Genomic DNA, 17,052 nt, shown 5'->3' on the forward strand with positions numbered 1-17,052 from the left:
AAATATAGATTCTGTCTGCGTATGCATTTTACAACAAAAACAATCCTTTTGTTGTGTTAATAGCACAGCTGCTGGTAATAACTAGGAGAGAAATGTGGCCTGCTGTTACTGTACTTCACATTCCTTCTAGTTGACCAGCTTTCAAAGAATAAGGTAGCTGGTCAACTAGAAGGGATCTGCTCAGAGAGGACAGATTCTTATTTACTTACTTTTCCTCTGTTATCAACACCCATCAGTATTTCGGTGAATTACTAAATTATCAAAACAGGGATAGTCAACTTGCTTTATACAGAGACACTTTTGCAAAATAACAGGGGGCCAGGGGCCAGTTAAGAAACAAGATTAATATCTTATTTAAATTCAAAGTACAAAAAAATAATCCCAGTTTGAATCAATTTAATTTCATTGTTAATTTGGAAATGGTCGGTGGGCCACTCAACACCCTATGGTGGGTCACTTTAGGCCTGGGGGCCTTAAATTAAGTATCACCATCTTAAAAAAATACCACTGATAAAAGTAATGTTTTTCATACTTAAAGCATAATAAAAAATGAAGTAGGCTAGTCTGCAGGTGAGCATACAAGCACATACATAGCATAGCATATACATGTGTGTGTGTGTGTGTGTGCGTGTGTGTGCGTGTGTGTGTGTGTGTGTGTGTGTGTGTGTGTATAGATAGATTATTAGATAGATAGATAGATAGATAGATAGATAGACCAGCTTTTTTTTATTGTTATCCTATAAATAAATAAAATCTAAACATATAGATAAACTAAGGTTGAGGGAAAACAGATAAAAAACACTGGATTGGCAGGCTATAAACTCAAGCAGTAGTTTGTCTTCCCACAACCAGCGTTGCTCGCTTTTCTCCAAGATAAGTAGCTATTGGCAGCTTGAAAAGCCTGCTGACATCATGTGTATATTTGCATATGAATGACATGATCTAGTTTATTTACATAGAAATTTAAAAGCGAACAAGACTACCTAACTGGAAATTAACTCTATCTGCATCAAAGACTGACTGATTTGTAGTCATAATATTACACAAACTATAATTGAAGAATGTGAGCGTACATATTTCCTCTGATGTTTTTTTTTCTTTGATTGCTGCTGGTGCTACAGCAATCAAAAGGAGAGAGTGACAGAGATTGTGAGCAACCCTTCTTTGTTTGCTGCTCACTGGTTCACCCCAGGCTCCAGTTGACTGGACAACAGCAGTACATAAACTGAAAAAAACCAGCTGGAAGCTTGTTCACTGTGGAGAGACTGAGCCTGTGTTGGTGATCCTTTTCTAAGAGATGCAGCTGCTCAAAACTTCGTCTGGATGTCACTAGTTGATGTCATTTGCTAATTTGCATATCAGTGCAGCTAAGTGGGGAGGCAGGGGTCTACCATGTGTATGACATGTTTCTAGATGTGTTGTTTTTAGGATATAACGTCACCATGGGGTGTCTGAAAAGTGCAGTGACTTGCTAAGTTGGCAGCAGTGGACCAAGGGTCTGCCGAAAGGCCTTCCTGCTCCCCTCTGCTTTCTCTCTGTGTGTGGGAGGCTTCCTCATTAGTGGTGCTCAGTCTGAAACTTTGTCACCAGGAATGAGATTCTTATTCTGATGTCAGTATATAGACAGTTATTAGAAATATGGAAACTGACAGTTCCTCTTTTCTGCAGAAGAGGTGATTTGTTTGTCTTTATGCATCGGATATGCATGTTTGGGCTTTCAGTGGTCACACTCACATGGCTCACCATGCATACCCTCCAGGGGTTTATGGTACTGTGCTCCACTTATTTGAGTGATTTCAAACAAAGAAAAGTCAAAAAGTGGATACTACATTTTTGTAGCATTCTACAAAAAGGCATGTTTGTCCAGCATTGCAGACAGCTATTATGGATGGTTAGCACATAGACATCCAGTCTAGCTAAAACAAAAGTGAATAAGATGTTCCTCAAACCAGCTGTAAATTGTCAGCTAGCAAGCCAGCTATCAATACATCCAAGAGTCACCTGGGCTTTGTCTTTCAGATAAGGAAGGTTAAAAATGTCCTGGACCTCGATTTGTAGTCGAAGCACAGACATTGACACCTCTCTTTTCATCTAATGCTGAGTAAGATGGCTTCTAAAAGAGTGGCCATTTTTCTGGAGCTTTTAGGAAATCTGGTGGATACTGTGTTAAAGATAGCAAAATACACTACTTAAGAAAGACAATATTTCAGTGAAAACAAATTATTTAAAAAATGACATGCTAAAAAAGATTATACATCCATGACCTGCATTTTTAGTAATGTAAACAAGCAGTAAAACTCAATAGTAAACAGTTGTCTACTGATACATCCAGCGGTTGCGGAGAAGCATTAGCATTCATTTCAAAGCTGGCTAGCTCATGAATATAAGTGCAATATCTACTTCTTTAGCTCTGAATGGTATCCATTAACTCTTGATATAACTATCTGGATCTGTAGTAGCTAAAAATGTGAGTGAACCAAAACCGTTCAAATCAATCAAAATCAAAACACTGATCTGATAGACTATAAAATGCTCCTTAGAGCTGAGGAACTCCTTTCACGTGCAAGTAGTAATATGATCCATTGTTAAGATTAAAGCATAGACTGTTGCTGCGTATAAATGAAGAGATGATTTATCACAATTGATATAATAGATTACATTTTCCTTGTATGCACAGCACTGGAAATTCTGTAAAAACCAAGAAAATGTAGGATTTAACACAGTCTCCCGTCCCATGAAATTACAGCATAAATCAAGCTGTGATGGGATGTTCATTATTAGTCTCTTCCACAGCTGTGCTGTTTTCTGTGATTTATTTGATTTCTCGACCTAACCCTTGTATTTGATTTAGATTAATATGAAGGCAGGACACTGAAATGAAAGATATGAGGTAACCTTGCCCCGTGTTTTAATCAGTGAGCATAGAGCAGTGCAGGATTAATGGGTTAAAACCAGTATCCCCAGTGCCTCTGTAAGTGAGTGGATGAGGTTGAGCCTCATTGACTAAATAAGGCTGCACCGTCTTAACCAGTTAATCACTCACAGTGGTTCCAAAGAAGTCCAAAAGACATTAATTGTAGGACCTATACTGCAGATGTTTCGGTCTGTAGTGTAGACACTACAGAGCGCTTTAAGCTGTTGCGGGCTTCCTTTAAGTCTGTAAAACTGTGAAAGCTCAGTAGAGATTTTTTTTTTTTTACATCATAAAGGTGGATAATGTGGTTATTCATATAATTAATATGTGATATAATGCTCCCATAATTAAATTTTAAATTCAGTAAATTGTTGCTGTAATACGCATTGTATTTATTTAAAGGGGAAAAATAGTAAGAATAGCAGTAAAACATTAACTGTCTTTTATTGAAAACAAATTATATCTTTTATGTTGCACAAATAAACAGTTTTCAGTCAACTTATTTACTATGAGACTATTACCCAATCAGTCCCTTTACTGCAATTAGCTCATATTCCATTTTTAAAGCTAGTATGTTATTTAAGGCTGGAGTAGACACCTGAGAAGCCAGAATTCTATGTATGAGCATGTGATTGAGTATCGTTTTACAGATACACGTCCTGCGGGACAGAATGAGTGCACACTATGTTATCTTGTGGGTAATCTAAGTTACATTTGTAGATACATGTTCAGTTGAGGAGTTAAGTGTTGCAGAAAAGTCAAGAAAAGCACATGATATCTTCAGCACTGAAGGATCTCTGACAGGGAACTCTGATACCATCACACAATAGCCCATCGATTATGTTACAGTGGTTAACTGTATTTAATCATATAGTGTACCAAACATGCTGATAAGCTACTGTATCTTTTCTAGCACTCTATGTGATTGATCTTATATCACCACACTGTATGTGGTGGTGTATCGCTGAGCAAATGGAAAGTCACAAAAGGCATTTCCTGCTCTAACCTCCCTGGCATTTGTAGGCCGGCACTCAAGATATCTATGTTACTTAGAGATCCTGTTCCACAGAGCTTTAACGGCCTGTCATTCAGTATTACAGCATTCCCCCACCAGAATGCTCTGAATACATAGTCCATCTACAATTTTTTATTTAGCCTCTCCCCAGTAGGCCAAACCTAGTTTGTGATGATTAAATTGTGTACAGTAACTAAAACTTGCAATTATTCTACCCCTTGTCAGACAAGGGCGCTGACCTGCAGCTGCTCTGGTTGGTAAAAGGTAGAAGTAAACACAATTAGACTACATTTGTACATCCTTTGCTCGCTTTAGTTGTCCTGTGCTGGGGAGTTGCCAGATTGTCATGTGGCCCCAACGCTACAGGAGTGACGAGGCACAGTGGTGTGTGTAATTAGCAGGCGAGAGTACACAGCTCCCCACAGTGTCCCGACCTCGTGCTGCAAGAGCGACAGCCACACAGCCAGCACCGGCCTATTCCCAGCCCCTTTATCCCTGCATCATCCTGCCCAGTATATGCAACAAAGCCCACAGCTTGCAACAGAAGCTAACGATATTTCTAGTCTACATGTCCCTTTATGTCACTGTGCACCTGTATTGGGCCTTTGGGCTCACAACTGATTCCATTAGACAGAGGGCAGCATCGTAACTAGGCTTTGGTATGAGAAGGTGGGAATATAAAACATAAAAAACTACACTTTTTCCCTTAAGGGGTCATTAGTGTTTTCCACTTCTGAGATAGGACCTTCCTCACAATCATGGAAATATATCATAATTGAATAATTGTGTGCCAGTCAGTTGAGATTTTTGAAAGTAGTTTAGATCAACATCTCAGGTATTGCTTTGCTACATTTAGCCATTTAGTTTTTAAGGAATCCCTTCTTTATTGACTTTAAGATTATCCTGTCCCTTATTATTTCTAGCACCCTATTTTACTTGAACAACATCAGAACAGTTGTAAAAGTCTATATAGGTGGAGGCTTGAAGTAGGGAGGGAAACAGGATGAGAGAGAGTGTATAAAATTGTATGCAACACTTGACTCCACAACTTTATACAATATATGCGGTACTGACAAAAAAAGAAAATTGTGGCCCAGGGCTTTGGAACAAACTTTATCACATATCAGTTTTATTAAATACAGCGTTTCTTTATTATATTATTAAATTTCTGCTCTCTAATAGTTGAATTAATAGAAACCTTTTGTTTCAATTAATTAACCTTGTGTGAGGATCAATTAATTGCAAGTTAATTAACACAGGTTATTAAATCAACCAAAAATATTCCACAATATCAGTAGTTTACATTCATGATCACATTGTGACAAAATAAAATTCTTATATGTAGTATTCATTTATTTATTTTCATTTTTTAAATTGTGTAAAGCGTCCTTGGGTATTATGACAGGTGCTATATAAATGTAAGATTTCATCATTATTATTATTATTATTATTATTATTATTCTCAGGGGCATTGCAGTGAGGGGAAAGTGGGACTGATCACCCGGGGCCCCAGTGGGAGGGCAGACCTTGAAAAGCTTGGAACGAAAAGTTTGGTTGTGTTTGCAATTTTTTAGCTAAGTAATTAATGCCATAAGGACATTAAAATTGGCTGAATAATGAGGTTGATGAACTGAACTTTGTTTAAGAAAAATAGTGTAAAAAAACAGTGGAAGCTTCCTGTGGCTCCTCTAATTCCTTAAAAGTGAAAAATAGTTTAGTCCGAACAGAAGAGAAAGATGAGTAAAGAAACAGACTTAAAAATCAAAAATAAAAAAATAAAAAGGTAATATAAAAAGGTACTTAAGAGAGACATGGGTCAAGAGAAGAAGGGTGGGTGGTCCACAGAGACTGCTTGTACATGGGGCCCAGAATTTGGTGCTACACTCTTGTTTATTCTGACAAGCAATTTACTGTGCCCTAATACTAAACACAAAAAAACCCAAAGTTAACATATTCAAAGCACCAACTCTAAATGAATTCAGAAAACATGGCGCGCAGCAACGGCTGCAGGGAAAAGTAGACAATTAGAGAGTGAACACTTGTGTATGTTCATTTTGTGTGTCCCTGAGAAAGATTTAATGCAAAATTTGCATGACTGCCAAAACCCTCAGCCAAAAGAAGTGAGGGCTAACTTTTAATTGCGCTGGTTTTTATTATGTATATAACCACAGATGAGTCCAGATGCTGTGTAGTTTCACAGGTCCAGTCACTAACAATATTGCTGTCCTGGAAAAATCTGAATAATTACACAGTCAAGCCAATTTGTTAACAGAAATACTTTTTTTCATAGCCAAAGCATCTTCTGTCATACTAAATTAACAACCATAAGGACACAAGGGAAAGTCACCATTACTCAGCGTAAGTTGAAAGAATGCATTGTAAGCATTTCAAACTTGATAAATTTCGCATCTTTTTTGTGAAATTGCTTTGTTGTCTGTTTTAATTAAAATATTTACTAGCAGAATCTTTTTGTGGCGCACAGATTAGCCAGTTAAAAAGCTTAGCTAGACTTTAAAACAGTTTGAGCGACTATCATTCAATACATGGTGAGAAAGTGACTTTTTGACTGACTGAGCGCCTGATTGACCTGAATTTGGTTTCTGAAAAGGACATGTGCCAATAGGAAAAGAAACTCACCACTTTGCACATGTTCATTCTTGTTGCATTATTCAGTTGAATTATGGTAGTTTCCTGTTAACTTCTCTCTAAACATATTATCTTGTATCTGCAGTCTGTGGGAGAGGATGCTGGGGAGCAGGGGTGCATTTTGCAACATAAAAAATATAAATAAATGAAAAAACATATACGACTATGTATGATTTATAAAAGAACCATAAATAGTATTCTTAAGTGAACTTAGGCAGAACGTGTTGTTTTATGATGTACAAACTGCATGTATTGTAGCTTTGAGGCTTCATTTTAAGATGATTTTAGCTCCAATATAAAATAAAGTTCTAATTTAAGCTTAGAGTTTTGTATGTGCTTTGTATGACAGTTATGTTCAGGTCATGAATATATATTAAAAACATAACTTTCCATATCTCTGGACTGAGTCAAGCGCCACCCGAATTACAAGCAGAATTTAAAGGCCTAGTGTTTAAGATTTAGGGGAGTTCAGGGGGGGTTAGTGGTGTATAGTGTATTTAATTGTTCTTTGTTCAGGAGGTTTTTACTGGGAGCTACGTTATCTACAGAGGTGTCCTCTTCTCCAAAACAAACGGAGTAGGTGATTTCAGCCAGTAAAAACACAAAATAAAGCAGTTTTACCTCAAAATAGTACTGTTTTTTTGTCACAAAGAAGCTGCTAACTAGGGTAGGAGCAAAGACACAAATGGCCTGGTCAAGAGCCAGTGTTTGGTTTGTCCATTCTGGACTGCTGTAGAAACATGGCAATCTTCATAGATCCTATGTGGATTAACGGCCCATTCTAAGGTAATGAAAACATGACAGTTCTTATTTTTAGCTGATTGTACACTCAAGAGAACACACTTATTATATAACATTCCATTTCTACCAAGATATCCCCATAAATCCTACACATTGGATGTGGACCTTTAATAGATGATGCTCATGTATTTCATTCCACATTCTGAAATGAACATTGTGTAGTGATGGGGGTTTAGAAATGTGTTTAAATTTGCTCTTAACTCACAAACACAAAGATGTGAATGGGAATGAACATCAGCCTCGTGGTCCCTTTCTGGAAATAACAAGAGGAAACTACATAATGACTGTAAAGGATCACGATAACAAGAAAACATGTTTATATTACAAGGCACTTTTCACCACAACAATGAGACAAGATCTCCTCGTTACAAAAATGATGGCAAAATTCTTTCGAGATTAATCAAATACTCTCCCATAATCGACAGAACCTGAAGTTGTTTACGTCCTTGTTATCAGATGAGCCTCGTACTCTGGTGCTGCTTCGTTTCTGCCACAGCTCTAGTAATAACTCAGAGGGGAATTTGCCTCTGGATCCCCTTGTGTCAGATTGCCCCAGTAAAGTGGTTAGGCTGTCGATTTAAATAAAGAATTGGGCTCTCATGTACTGCTATGAGACAGCTGCCCTCTTATTGACAGTGTGCGTGGGCTGAGGGCCCACATAAAGTGATACAATCTGATAAAATCATGTCACAATCATGCCATGATAAGTGCAACTTATAGGCAAGCTGTTTGGGTTGTTGTTACCATAGGTGCTATTACTGTACACTAGCATTATGCTTGTGTTTTCTGAATGGTAGTGCTTAATACGAGGCTTGTAGGGAATAGGCAATGAATTTGTCACGTCTCTGGTGGAGCCAGACTTAATGTGATAAAGGTAGGTAATCATCTTCTGCAGATATATAATTCACTATTAATAGCCTTTCTAACTCTAAATTTAACCATGACAAATTATTGTATTTCTGAATCATTTTACAGACCGCTCACGCTCCCCATCTTCCCTCTTCTCCCCCTCCTTAACCCATTTCAAAGAGTTGCTGCTACTGGCCCAAATGTGTCACACCTAACAAGGCTTGCTGCAAATTTAGCCTGTCAATATGTGTCAAGCTTCATTTATCAGCTATCACTCTTTATCTCAGCTGTCCCTCCTTCTTTCACATTTCACCGGCAGAGAGGCTTGACTTTGCCCCGAGCTTGCGTAGTTCAATTTCACCCCCGGGTCGTCTGCTTCAAGGTGTAAAAGCAATGACAGTCACAGTCCTTGCTAAACCTGAGCGTGGCGAAGGAAAACAGAGACGGGGTTGAGAGCAGATGTCGTGTAAGCAGCTGATTGTGAGTCTCTCAGCAGCGTCTAATGATTGACATGCTCTTTTCTCATTGACCAGTTGTGAAAGGCATGAGAATCTCACACTTGCATGAGATACTTGTCTACTGAGTGTCAACATACTGACATACAGTAACACATGTCGGGCTTTTTTTTAATCATCTTTTAATCTCTCACTGAAAAGAAATATACGTCAGTTTGTTGTATATTTTTTGTTCCCAGGGTGTGAAAGGTGACCCAGGGCCAGTTGGTCCCATTGGTCCCAAAGGAATCAAAGTGAGTGAGTGTGCCAAACAGACCGGCCCTGACAGAATTACGCCATAATTGTTTTTCTTTTTTAAATGTAAATAGATACTTCAGGGAATCTGCTTGACTTTCATGAGCTATAATCCCAGTTTCAATAACGGGTTTGCCCATCTGTTTGAAGTACTGCTATGATTGCTACTCCAAACATGGTCAGCTAAAGAATACTGTTATTGCTATCATAACTTTGCAAGACCTTATTGATGGTCATATAGCTTTTATACCAGCTGAGAGAAAATGGTCCACTCACTATATTTACAGAGTATTTGTATATTCATGGGGAAAGCTGTTTGTAATGGGCATACCAAACAAAATCCCTTTATCTTGCCCTCTCTAAACAGTTTTTTCTTTCTTTTTTTTTGTGATGTGACTAAAGCCTACAGCAAAATGCGGATTGCACAATATTGCCTTCTCACAGGGATTCTTGATTTAGGATATATTGGACATTTAATCCCAAATATAAGAAATCCAACACTTATGTAGGTATGGTCTTTACAGTACAGTAGGCTATTCATTGGCGGATCTTCTTACAGGGGACATAGGCAGCTTCCTCTGGAACTACCCAAAGCAAAGTGGGGTATGGAGGTATTAACAGTTATACAAACTAGGGGTGTCAACAGCAAATAGGGCTTTAATCAACCAAACAAAATCTTGGTCAACTGAAATCCTACATACTTTTCAAGCAATCAATTGGTTGAGTTGCAAGTAAATCCTAGATTAAGTCACCGTGGTTATTTGTCCGTTTTCCTATAAAAAATGAGAGTTTAAAATTTTTTAACTTTGCATAAAAAACTGCAGTTGTCACCGTCACCAGCCATCCAATCACAGTGGAGAAGGGGCGGGTAAAATACATTAAAGACCAACTGTCACAGGGGACAAATACAAGTACTGTACAACAACAGCTGTCGCTTTCGGCTGGCCAAAGAAAAGGTTGCCTCAGTGAGTAAGCAGCTCAGTCTTGAGCTACAAGCCCCCTTTAGCATTGTTAGGTCTGTTAGCACAGTTGCAAGCTGGCACCGGACGTCAGTAAGATGTCAGAAAGGTTTTGGACTCTTACGTTGGACAGGCGTTAAATTTTGATTGAAATGAAAATTGGGTTGAATAAATGTCTAACAATGTTAGAATTTCATGTTGTGTGGATGGTAATGTTATGACTTTTGCAGAGGTTTTGTTCTTCATACCTTACAACTAAATGTCATTAATATACATAAAGATGAGGTTGTCATGAGATGTTTGGAAGACATTTTTGGCGATTTTGGTTACTTAACAAAACAGCTTAAAACCAACAAAATAACAATGTTATCTGTCTTCAGTGTTTCATGTCATATTGACATTGTATTTTGGACACCAGACTTCACAACCTATACTCAACCTATTATCAGCATCTGACAACATTGGTGGTAAGCTGAGTTAACAGTGTCAGCAGGGCTAGCAGGGCAGCAAAATGAAACTGCATAGTGATCGGGGCTATATGGAGGGAGACTGGAGGGTGGCTACCATGTATCCCAGCAATCCCATCCGGGTGGCAGGAAACTTGCCTAGGTTGCCAAATGCACTAGGTCCAGCACTGAGGCTAGGGTGGGCTTCATAAGCCTGGGATTCAAGACAAGCTGGAAGTGCAGCAGAGGAGTTTGATGCAAAACCTTGTTCTTATCTGCAGCCCTCTTTAGAGTCTGTTCACTGACATCACTGACATGAATGAGATAAACTCTTGTTGCAATGCAGAAAATATTGGTCTTTTTAAAGTTTTCTTTTCTTTTCATCCCACAGTGGGATTATTTTCCATGTATGAGATGAAATGTTTTTCCTGTAATTAGTTGCCATATCTCCCGCTCTTTTATTTTTCCTCCCTTATTGGGGCCTTTTTTTCTCTCTCTCTCTCTCGTTGTTGTTGTCTTTTGGAAGAGCTCACCACATAATTGTAGGTGCAATGCTCTGTCTGCCAGCCTTGAAGTTATAATGAGGTCTGTGTGTTTCTGTGAAGACAACAGAGAATCACAGCGTATTTTATCCTATTTTCCGGATGGGAGGGTGGGGGCTGGGGGTGGAGAGAACGTTTGTTTGTATTGAAACTGACAGAGGGAGGCAGATTTGGAAGCATAAAGTAATGAGTCCCTTGCATATCCCATGGCAGGCATATTTTAGCTGTGACATTCATTTAGACAACAAAATGGATCTGAACTACAAACACCTTTTTTCTTTCATCCTCATCTGATAAACGGGTATTGCCAGATGTAAAGTCCACTGATCCCCAACCCAGTGCTTTATAAAGTACTGTTGGGACTGTGGTGGAAAGGTGAGAGAAGTGCAGAAATATTGGACAGTGATACATGAGTTTTATCTGAAAAGACAAAAAACAAGTGAGGCAGTCAAAAGCATGTGAGATCATTGCTTACACTGGATTATGCTGGCGTCAAAAGACATCTACTTCTTTCCTTATATGACTTTTCGTGACTGCCTGTATGTCACAGCCACCAAACAATGTTATCATACCTGTCCATTGTTAATACTGCAAGGCTTTTACATGATATAGTACGGCTGTGTTTATTTTAAGGCCTGTCACATTTAATAGCACCAGCCCACCTGCCAGTTGTCTGACAGTTTGAAAGTCATCAGACAGGCTTCATTTCAAGGCATACTGTAAATACCACTTAATGGCCTTCTATAGCACACAGTGCATATATTGAGATATTACTGCTATGCCCAGTAAAAACCTGACCTTCAATTTTTATCACAAACATGATGGCTGGCCTTTAGGCTCAATGTTTAAAAGTCAAAGATGTATTTTAAAAGGATTTTGCCTTAGACATTTCTGTTGCACAAAGAATGTTAAAGATGTTATTGACTGAAGTTTTAGGAGCTTTTACTAATTATTATCTTCCTTCACAGGGTGATGTGGGTCTGCCTGGAGCTCCTGGGCTGCCAGTAAGTTACACTGTTACATTTACATCTCATTATGCCATCTATATATTTAAGGGCCATAGAAATAGATAGAGTGAGAGTAAAACAGACATTCCCATTTAGATCAACAAAGAAGGATGGACAGAGCAGCAGCCATTGTTAACTGTATTGTTGCCATTGCAGCGGTTATAGCGGGCTATTTCTGTGTTCCAATTAATTTGCACTTTAGGAGGTGTTCCAGTTTAAAATTATTTCTGGAAACTTCAAAATTCTGACTTTCTGACCATATAAACATCTGATTAACAAGCCAACTTGCTGCTAGTTGTGAACTCACTGAGAGGAGGTTTTGCAGTAAATGACAAACAGTGGAGTAGCAACTTTATGTTGTTAAATAAACAATCTCTTAACTTTGAATTATTTTGTTGTTGAAACATGATGAAATGTTAGTATAGCTGCATGGAAGAGTGAGTGAGAGCCGCTGCTCAGCAGGCAGCTGAGAGGCGGAAGATGTGAATCTATAGCTTGTCAACATTTTTTCACATCTAACTCAGTAAATTAGGTTTTTTTACAAACCAAACCAGAGTTGGTGATGGTTGGAACACTGGACTAACTAACTAAATGACTTGGTGAGTTTTATTTTGTTAATGAAGTGTGTTCTACAATTAGTTAATGTTAGTCTTAGTGTGGTGAAAGAAAGAAACTTGGATTAAGTGGACCAGCACTAGTCATGTTTTACCACTTAAAGTGCTTTTACACTACGAGACCCATTCACCTATTCACACACACATTCACACACCGGTGGCCAAGGTTACTGTAAAGGGTGCCACTTGCTACTCAGTTTGTAACCTCACACACTGATGAAACAGCCATTTGGAGCAAAGTGGGATTCAGTATCCTGTCCAAGGATACTTCAATATGTTGACTAGAGGAGCTACGGATCGAACCGCCAACCTTCAGATTAGACCTGCTCTATCTCTGAGCCTCAGCTGTATTTTTCTGTTTAACAAGGAAAATAGGTATAAAAGCAGGCCAAAACAGAGTACTAAAACTAGTGAGGGTGACACACGTCATGGCTCCACTGATGTGTGTTGTCACCACAACAATCACCACTCTCTTTTGTACAAGTCAAATAACCAACACAAACAGCGCAGTGTCCATTCTGTTCATCCTATTTCTATGGTAAGGACAGTCTGAGGAAGTAAAAATGTTGAAATGTACTCGTGCAGGTGTGACCTGAAATGGCTGGACTGAGCTTTGTAAATATTACAGCCTTTTGGCTGACCAGGCACTCCACACGCACACTGTTACTGTAAAACATCTGCCCCATGGAGATGGAAAGTGAGGCACTCAGGTGAGCAGTCTCTGTGTCACATTACCATCGCCTGGGAATGGGTCAAACAAGGAGCAGATAGAAAGGGCTCAGTGGGCATCCTCACTTGGGCCAAAAAGGATAGGGATGAGCAGCCAGGCAGAGAAGAATACAGTTCCAGGCCTCGGGGTGGGGGAGGAGGTTGACAGGTAGTCGCTGGCTGTATCCTACATGGGCGAGACATGCACTTATTGGGTCGGTGGTTGTCTCCGCAGACTTCTCGCATTTACAGACACCCGGGAAGAACCACATCATGCTTTATGTATTTCGATCTTTATAATTGGACTGGCTGCACTAGCTGTGGTCTTGGAAAATCGAGAGGACAGAGAACATAACCCAGAAATGTTGCTCATTCCAGTGCACACACAAATTGAAGGCACATATGTCAACCGGCAGCAGATACATGTTCGAGCAGATGCTTGCATAGTCACCTATCACCACATACAGTGAGTGTGTGGGCACAGATGCAAACACACATTGCATTGTAGCCAGGGAGTTGACGGCTGCTGGAGATTAAAGGTATACTGCGGGTGGTTAGCTAATTATGTACACATCATGAGGGGATCAGGCTGCCACTTTAAATCAGTGCAGGAGTGACACAAAAAAGTCTGTCCCACTGCTTCTGGCTTGCCCCTTTTATGTCACCAAAATGCCCACGATACCCACACAACTCTGCCACCATCCATTAGCATTTCTCCTATGCTAATTTTACATTTATGAGGACAAGCGGAATAACAATCCTTCTCTGACAAGCGAACATCGTTTTAGCAAACTTTCTCACATCATGCCAGTAAATTGGTTGGTGAGTGCGAGCAGAAAAATGTTGGGAGGAAGTTATTTGAGTAGTGTGGATGTGCTGCTGAGTGCATATGCACTGAATTGCTTGTTACCCAAGGTCAAAACTCTGCGCTCACAAGGCAACAAAAGATGCACCACTATTTAAGAATAATTGATTTATTATCAAAAGCACTGCGTGGACTGAGGCATGTTTTATTTAGGGTGTCACAGGTCAGAGCTGTCACTCTTTATTTTTCCTGTACATACAGCTGTAAATATCTCAAGGCTGTCAGCCTCCTTGTTAAATATATGTATTTTTTCTTTTGTTGTTTGTTCTTTGCATGCGGCCTCTGACTAACGTGAAAGACATATGGTTTGAATGTCACGTTTCTGCAGCTGTTTCCAAGAAAAGTCAACAACATTTGACTTTTGGATGCCAATTGTAAGAGGACACCAATTATTTGGCTTCTATTTGAAAGCCGAGATGTTGTATGTGGCCTTGTGTCCATTCCCTGGCTTGGTGGATTGACGACTCTGTCTGCCCTTTCGTGATGGTGGCCAGCAGGGTGTCTGGGGAGTTGTAATAGCCATGCCCTAACTTCTCTTTGGGTCATTGCAGCCAAAGATAATTACCTCCTGACCAACTGCTCCTTGCCTATAACTGGCAAACGTGTATCATTAAACGGCATATGAATCCTGAGTCGTGTCTTCACGCTGACTGACATGTTTTTAATTGTTTGTTTGATTCTTAGGCAATCAAAGAATGTCTCAAAGGAGATCAGGTACTTAAAGTCAGCATTGTTTTCACTAAGAATATCTAAATATTTTGTATTCTTGAGTTTATGCTTTTGTTTTCTTGTCTATATTTGCCTGTTCCAGGGCCCTCCAGGTGACAAAGGAGAGAAGGTAACAAATGAATCACCTCATTTAAGCGAAGAATCTCATTGTCAGCCTTTTTTTTTTCCCCTCGGACAAATTGTGCATCACATGTTCTCAAGCAAGCGAGTACAACTATTAGGTTCAACAAGCAATTATCGAAGTGCCATAAGTATATCTTTGCACAAGAACTTCAAAACAAAATCACCACTCAGTACGTACCTTGATTAACTTGCTAATTGTTCCTTATCAAGATACTGTGCAGAATAATGGAATGAAGCTCTGATCAACCGAGGCTGAAAATTGCCTATTAAGTGGATCCTGGAGAAGTCACCTAGAAACTAAGCAACAATGGAAAGTGCAGCTGTATCCCTTCTACCTATTCATGCAATTTTAACTAAGCTAATGCTGAGTTTCCTATCAGTGCAAATTTGCCCAATAGTTATCTACTGGTCTGCTGAGAACATGTGGCACAAACATCTGTCTGCAGAGGTTTTTTCAAGAAGCAAGTCGTTATCTCTTTCTGCGACGCCGCATGATTGTAGCACCCAGCTCACTATGTTGCATGTGTTTTTCCACAGGGGTTGGCCGGTGTGCCAGGTCAGCCAGGGGAACCAGGCAAAGAGGGCAAAAGGGTGAGTAAACAGAAACAGTCCACCCGTTGTGTGGCCCAGCTAGTGGTTAACTGAGAACACCTGGCCTGGGGAAAGGCTGGACCACAGCTGAGTGGTTGTTGTTTTAGGGGAGGCGAAGATGATCTGTAGCATTTTGCTGGGCCTGCAAAGAGTGAAGGGGAGGTGTTGGCTTGTTTTATGACAATTAATGAATAGTGTTCATGGTCAAGAGGCCACACACACTGACAGTATGACTGGCAGCACACATGGTTTAGTCCCACTGGACAGGATTTAGTTTCCTAATAGGGTTAGCTTCATTTGAGAAAGACATGACGTCCATCGACTGCAATATTACACCACGTTTATTTACTTTTCACCTCTGATTGTAGTAACTGTGGTTTGGAACACGTGTCAGGACTTGTATTATAAATCGAAAGTTTACTATGGTATTGTTAATTCAGAAGGGCTTCATTTCAAAGCTTTGTGAGAAAAGAGAACCCCACGTTCTATGTTACATTTGAAAAGTATTCAAAGATAGGGCTAAGTAAAATCAGAGACTTGTTTCTTAAAAATAATACATGTTAGAAAATACTTGAAAACATGAAAAGACTGGGAACTATATGGCACTGAGTTGGACCATTTTTCTCCAGTTTTGTAAGCTACCCCGAGTAGTGAGGATCCAAAAACAAACAGAACACCAGCACTGTCACATAAATGTACTTAAACAGACACTTTTCAGCTACAAAGCTATCTTTGGCGTGATAAAACAAGCAGGAGTGGCATATTTTTATAAACAGGTGAGGTTCAAATGAAAATCAGGACAGAGAATACATAATTCTGTCTCTGTGATGCTTCTGTGAATGAATGAACCATCCAGCAGTGACCTCTCCTAAGTGGGCGACTGTCCACAACAATCGCAATCGACTGCAGGCGGTGTCATAAAATGTAAATAAAATTTATATAACCAGATGCCAAGGACTGGAAATGTATAGCAAAATATTTTAAATAAGGAGCTGCGCATAAAACAATTATCACATAACCTTAAACGAGGCGGGCTGAATTGTCGCTTGATGACACACTCAAGCCATCCTAAAAATATCCCTTCCCCCACTATATAAAAAAGTGTCCTCGATCCACCTCTGTGTGTCAGTAGTTAGTTTGCTATGTTTCATAGGCTCTTGTAGTTCATTCAGTCTAATGAAAAAAGATTTTTGTTAAATGCCTCAATCATATAACCACAAGCAGACTAGCCATCACCAATGTACCTTTCTGTCTTTCAACCCAACAATGGCTGCGCAGCCAGGCAGTTACTGCTCTCTGCTATGGGTGTGTGCTTTGTATTAACATGTTAATAGCTGTTAGCAGCTAAAGAGAGTCTGTCGTTTTGCAGCGGCCCTCTTTTTGGCTCAGTGCCTTCAGCAGACACACCCCAGCATTTTAGATCAGAGTATACTGCTTATTTATTCATGATTTTGAAACCTGATGTTGTGTATTTGGCAACTTTTATTTTGTAAT

At 39.5% G+C, this 17,052-nt stretch overlaps 1 protein-coding gene across 2 annotated transcripts in view; it reads left to right on the forward strand.

Moving 5' to 3' along the window:
• col19a1 (collagen, type XIX, alpha 1) overlaps nucleotides 1-17,052 on the forward strand; it is a 129,615-nt gene that overhangs the window by 33,613 nt on the left and 78,950 nt on the right. For both annotated transcript variants that reach the window (XM_088086536.1, XM_042502335.2), the window contains exons 12-16: nucleotides 8,920-8,973; nucleotides 11,890-11,925; nucleotides 14,800-14,829; nucleotides 14,927-14,953; nucleotides 15,505-15,558. In XM_088086536.1, coding sequence (XP_087942662.1) covers nucleotides 8,920-8,973; nucleotides 11,890-11,925; nucleotides 14,800-14,829; nucleotides 14,927-14,953; nucleotides 15,505-15,558 — 201 coding nt within the window. The remainder of the gene's footprint in view (nucleotides 1-8,919; nucleotides 8,974-11,889; nucleotides 11,926-14,799; nucleotides 14,830-14,926; nucleotides 14,954-15,504; nucleotides 15,559-17,052) is intronic.

This window comes from Plectropomus leopardus, chromosome 13 (genome assembly GCF_026936395.1).
Source record: "Plectropomus leopardus strain MGB_pleo_1.0 chromosome 13, ASM2693639v1, whole genome shotgun sequence".
Taxonomy (NCBI): domain Eukaryota; kingdom Metazoa; phylum Chordata; class Actinopteri; order Perciformes; family Serranidae; genus Plectropomus; species Plectropomus leopardus.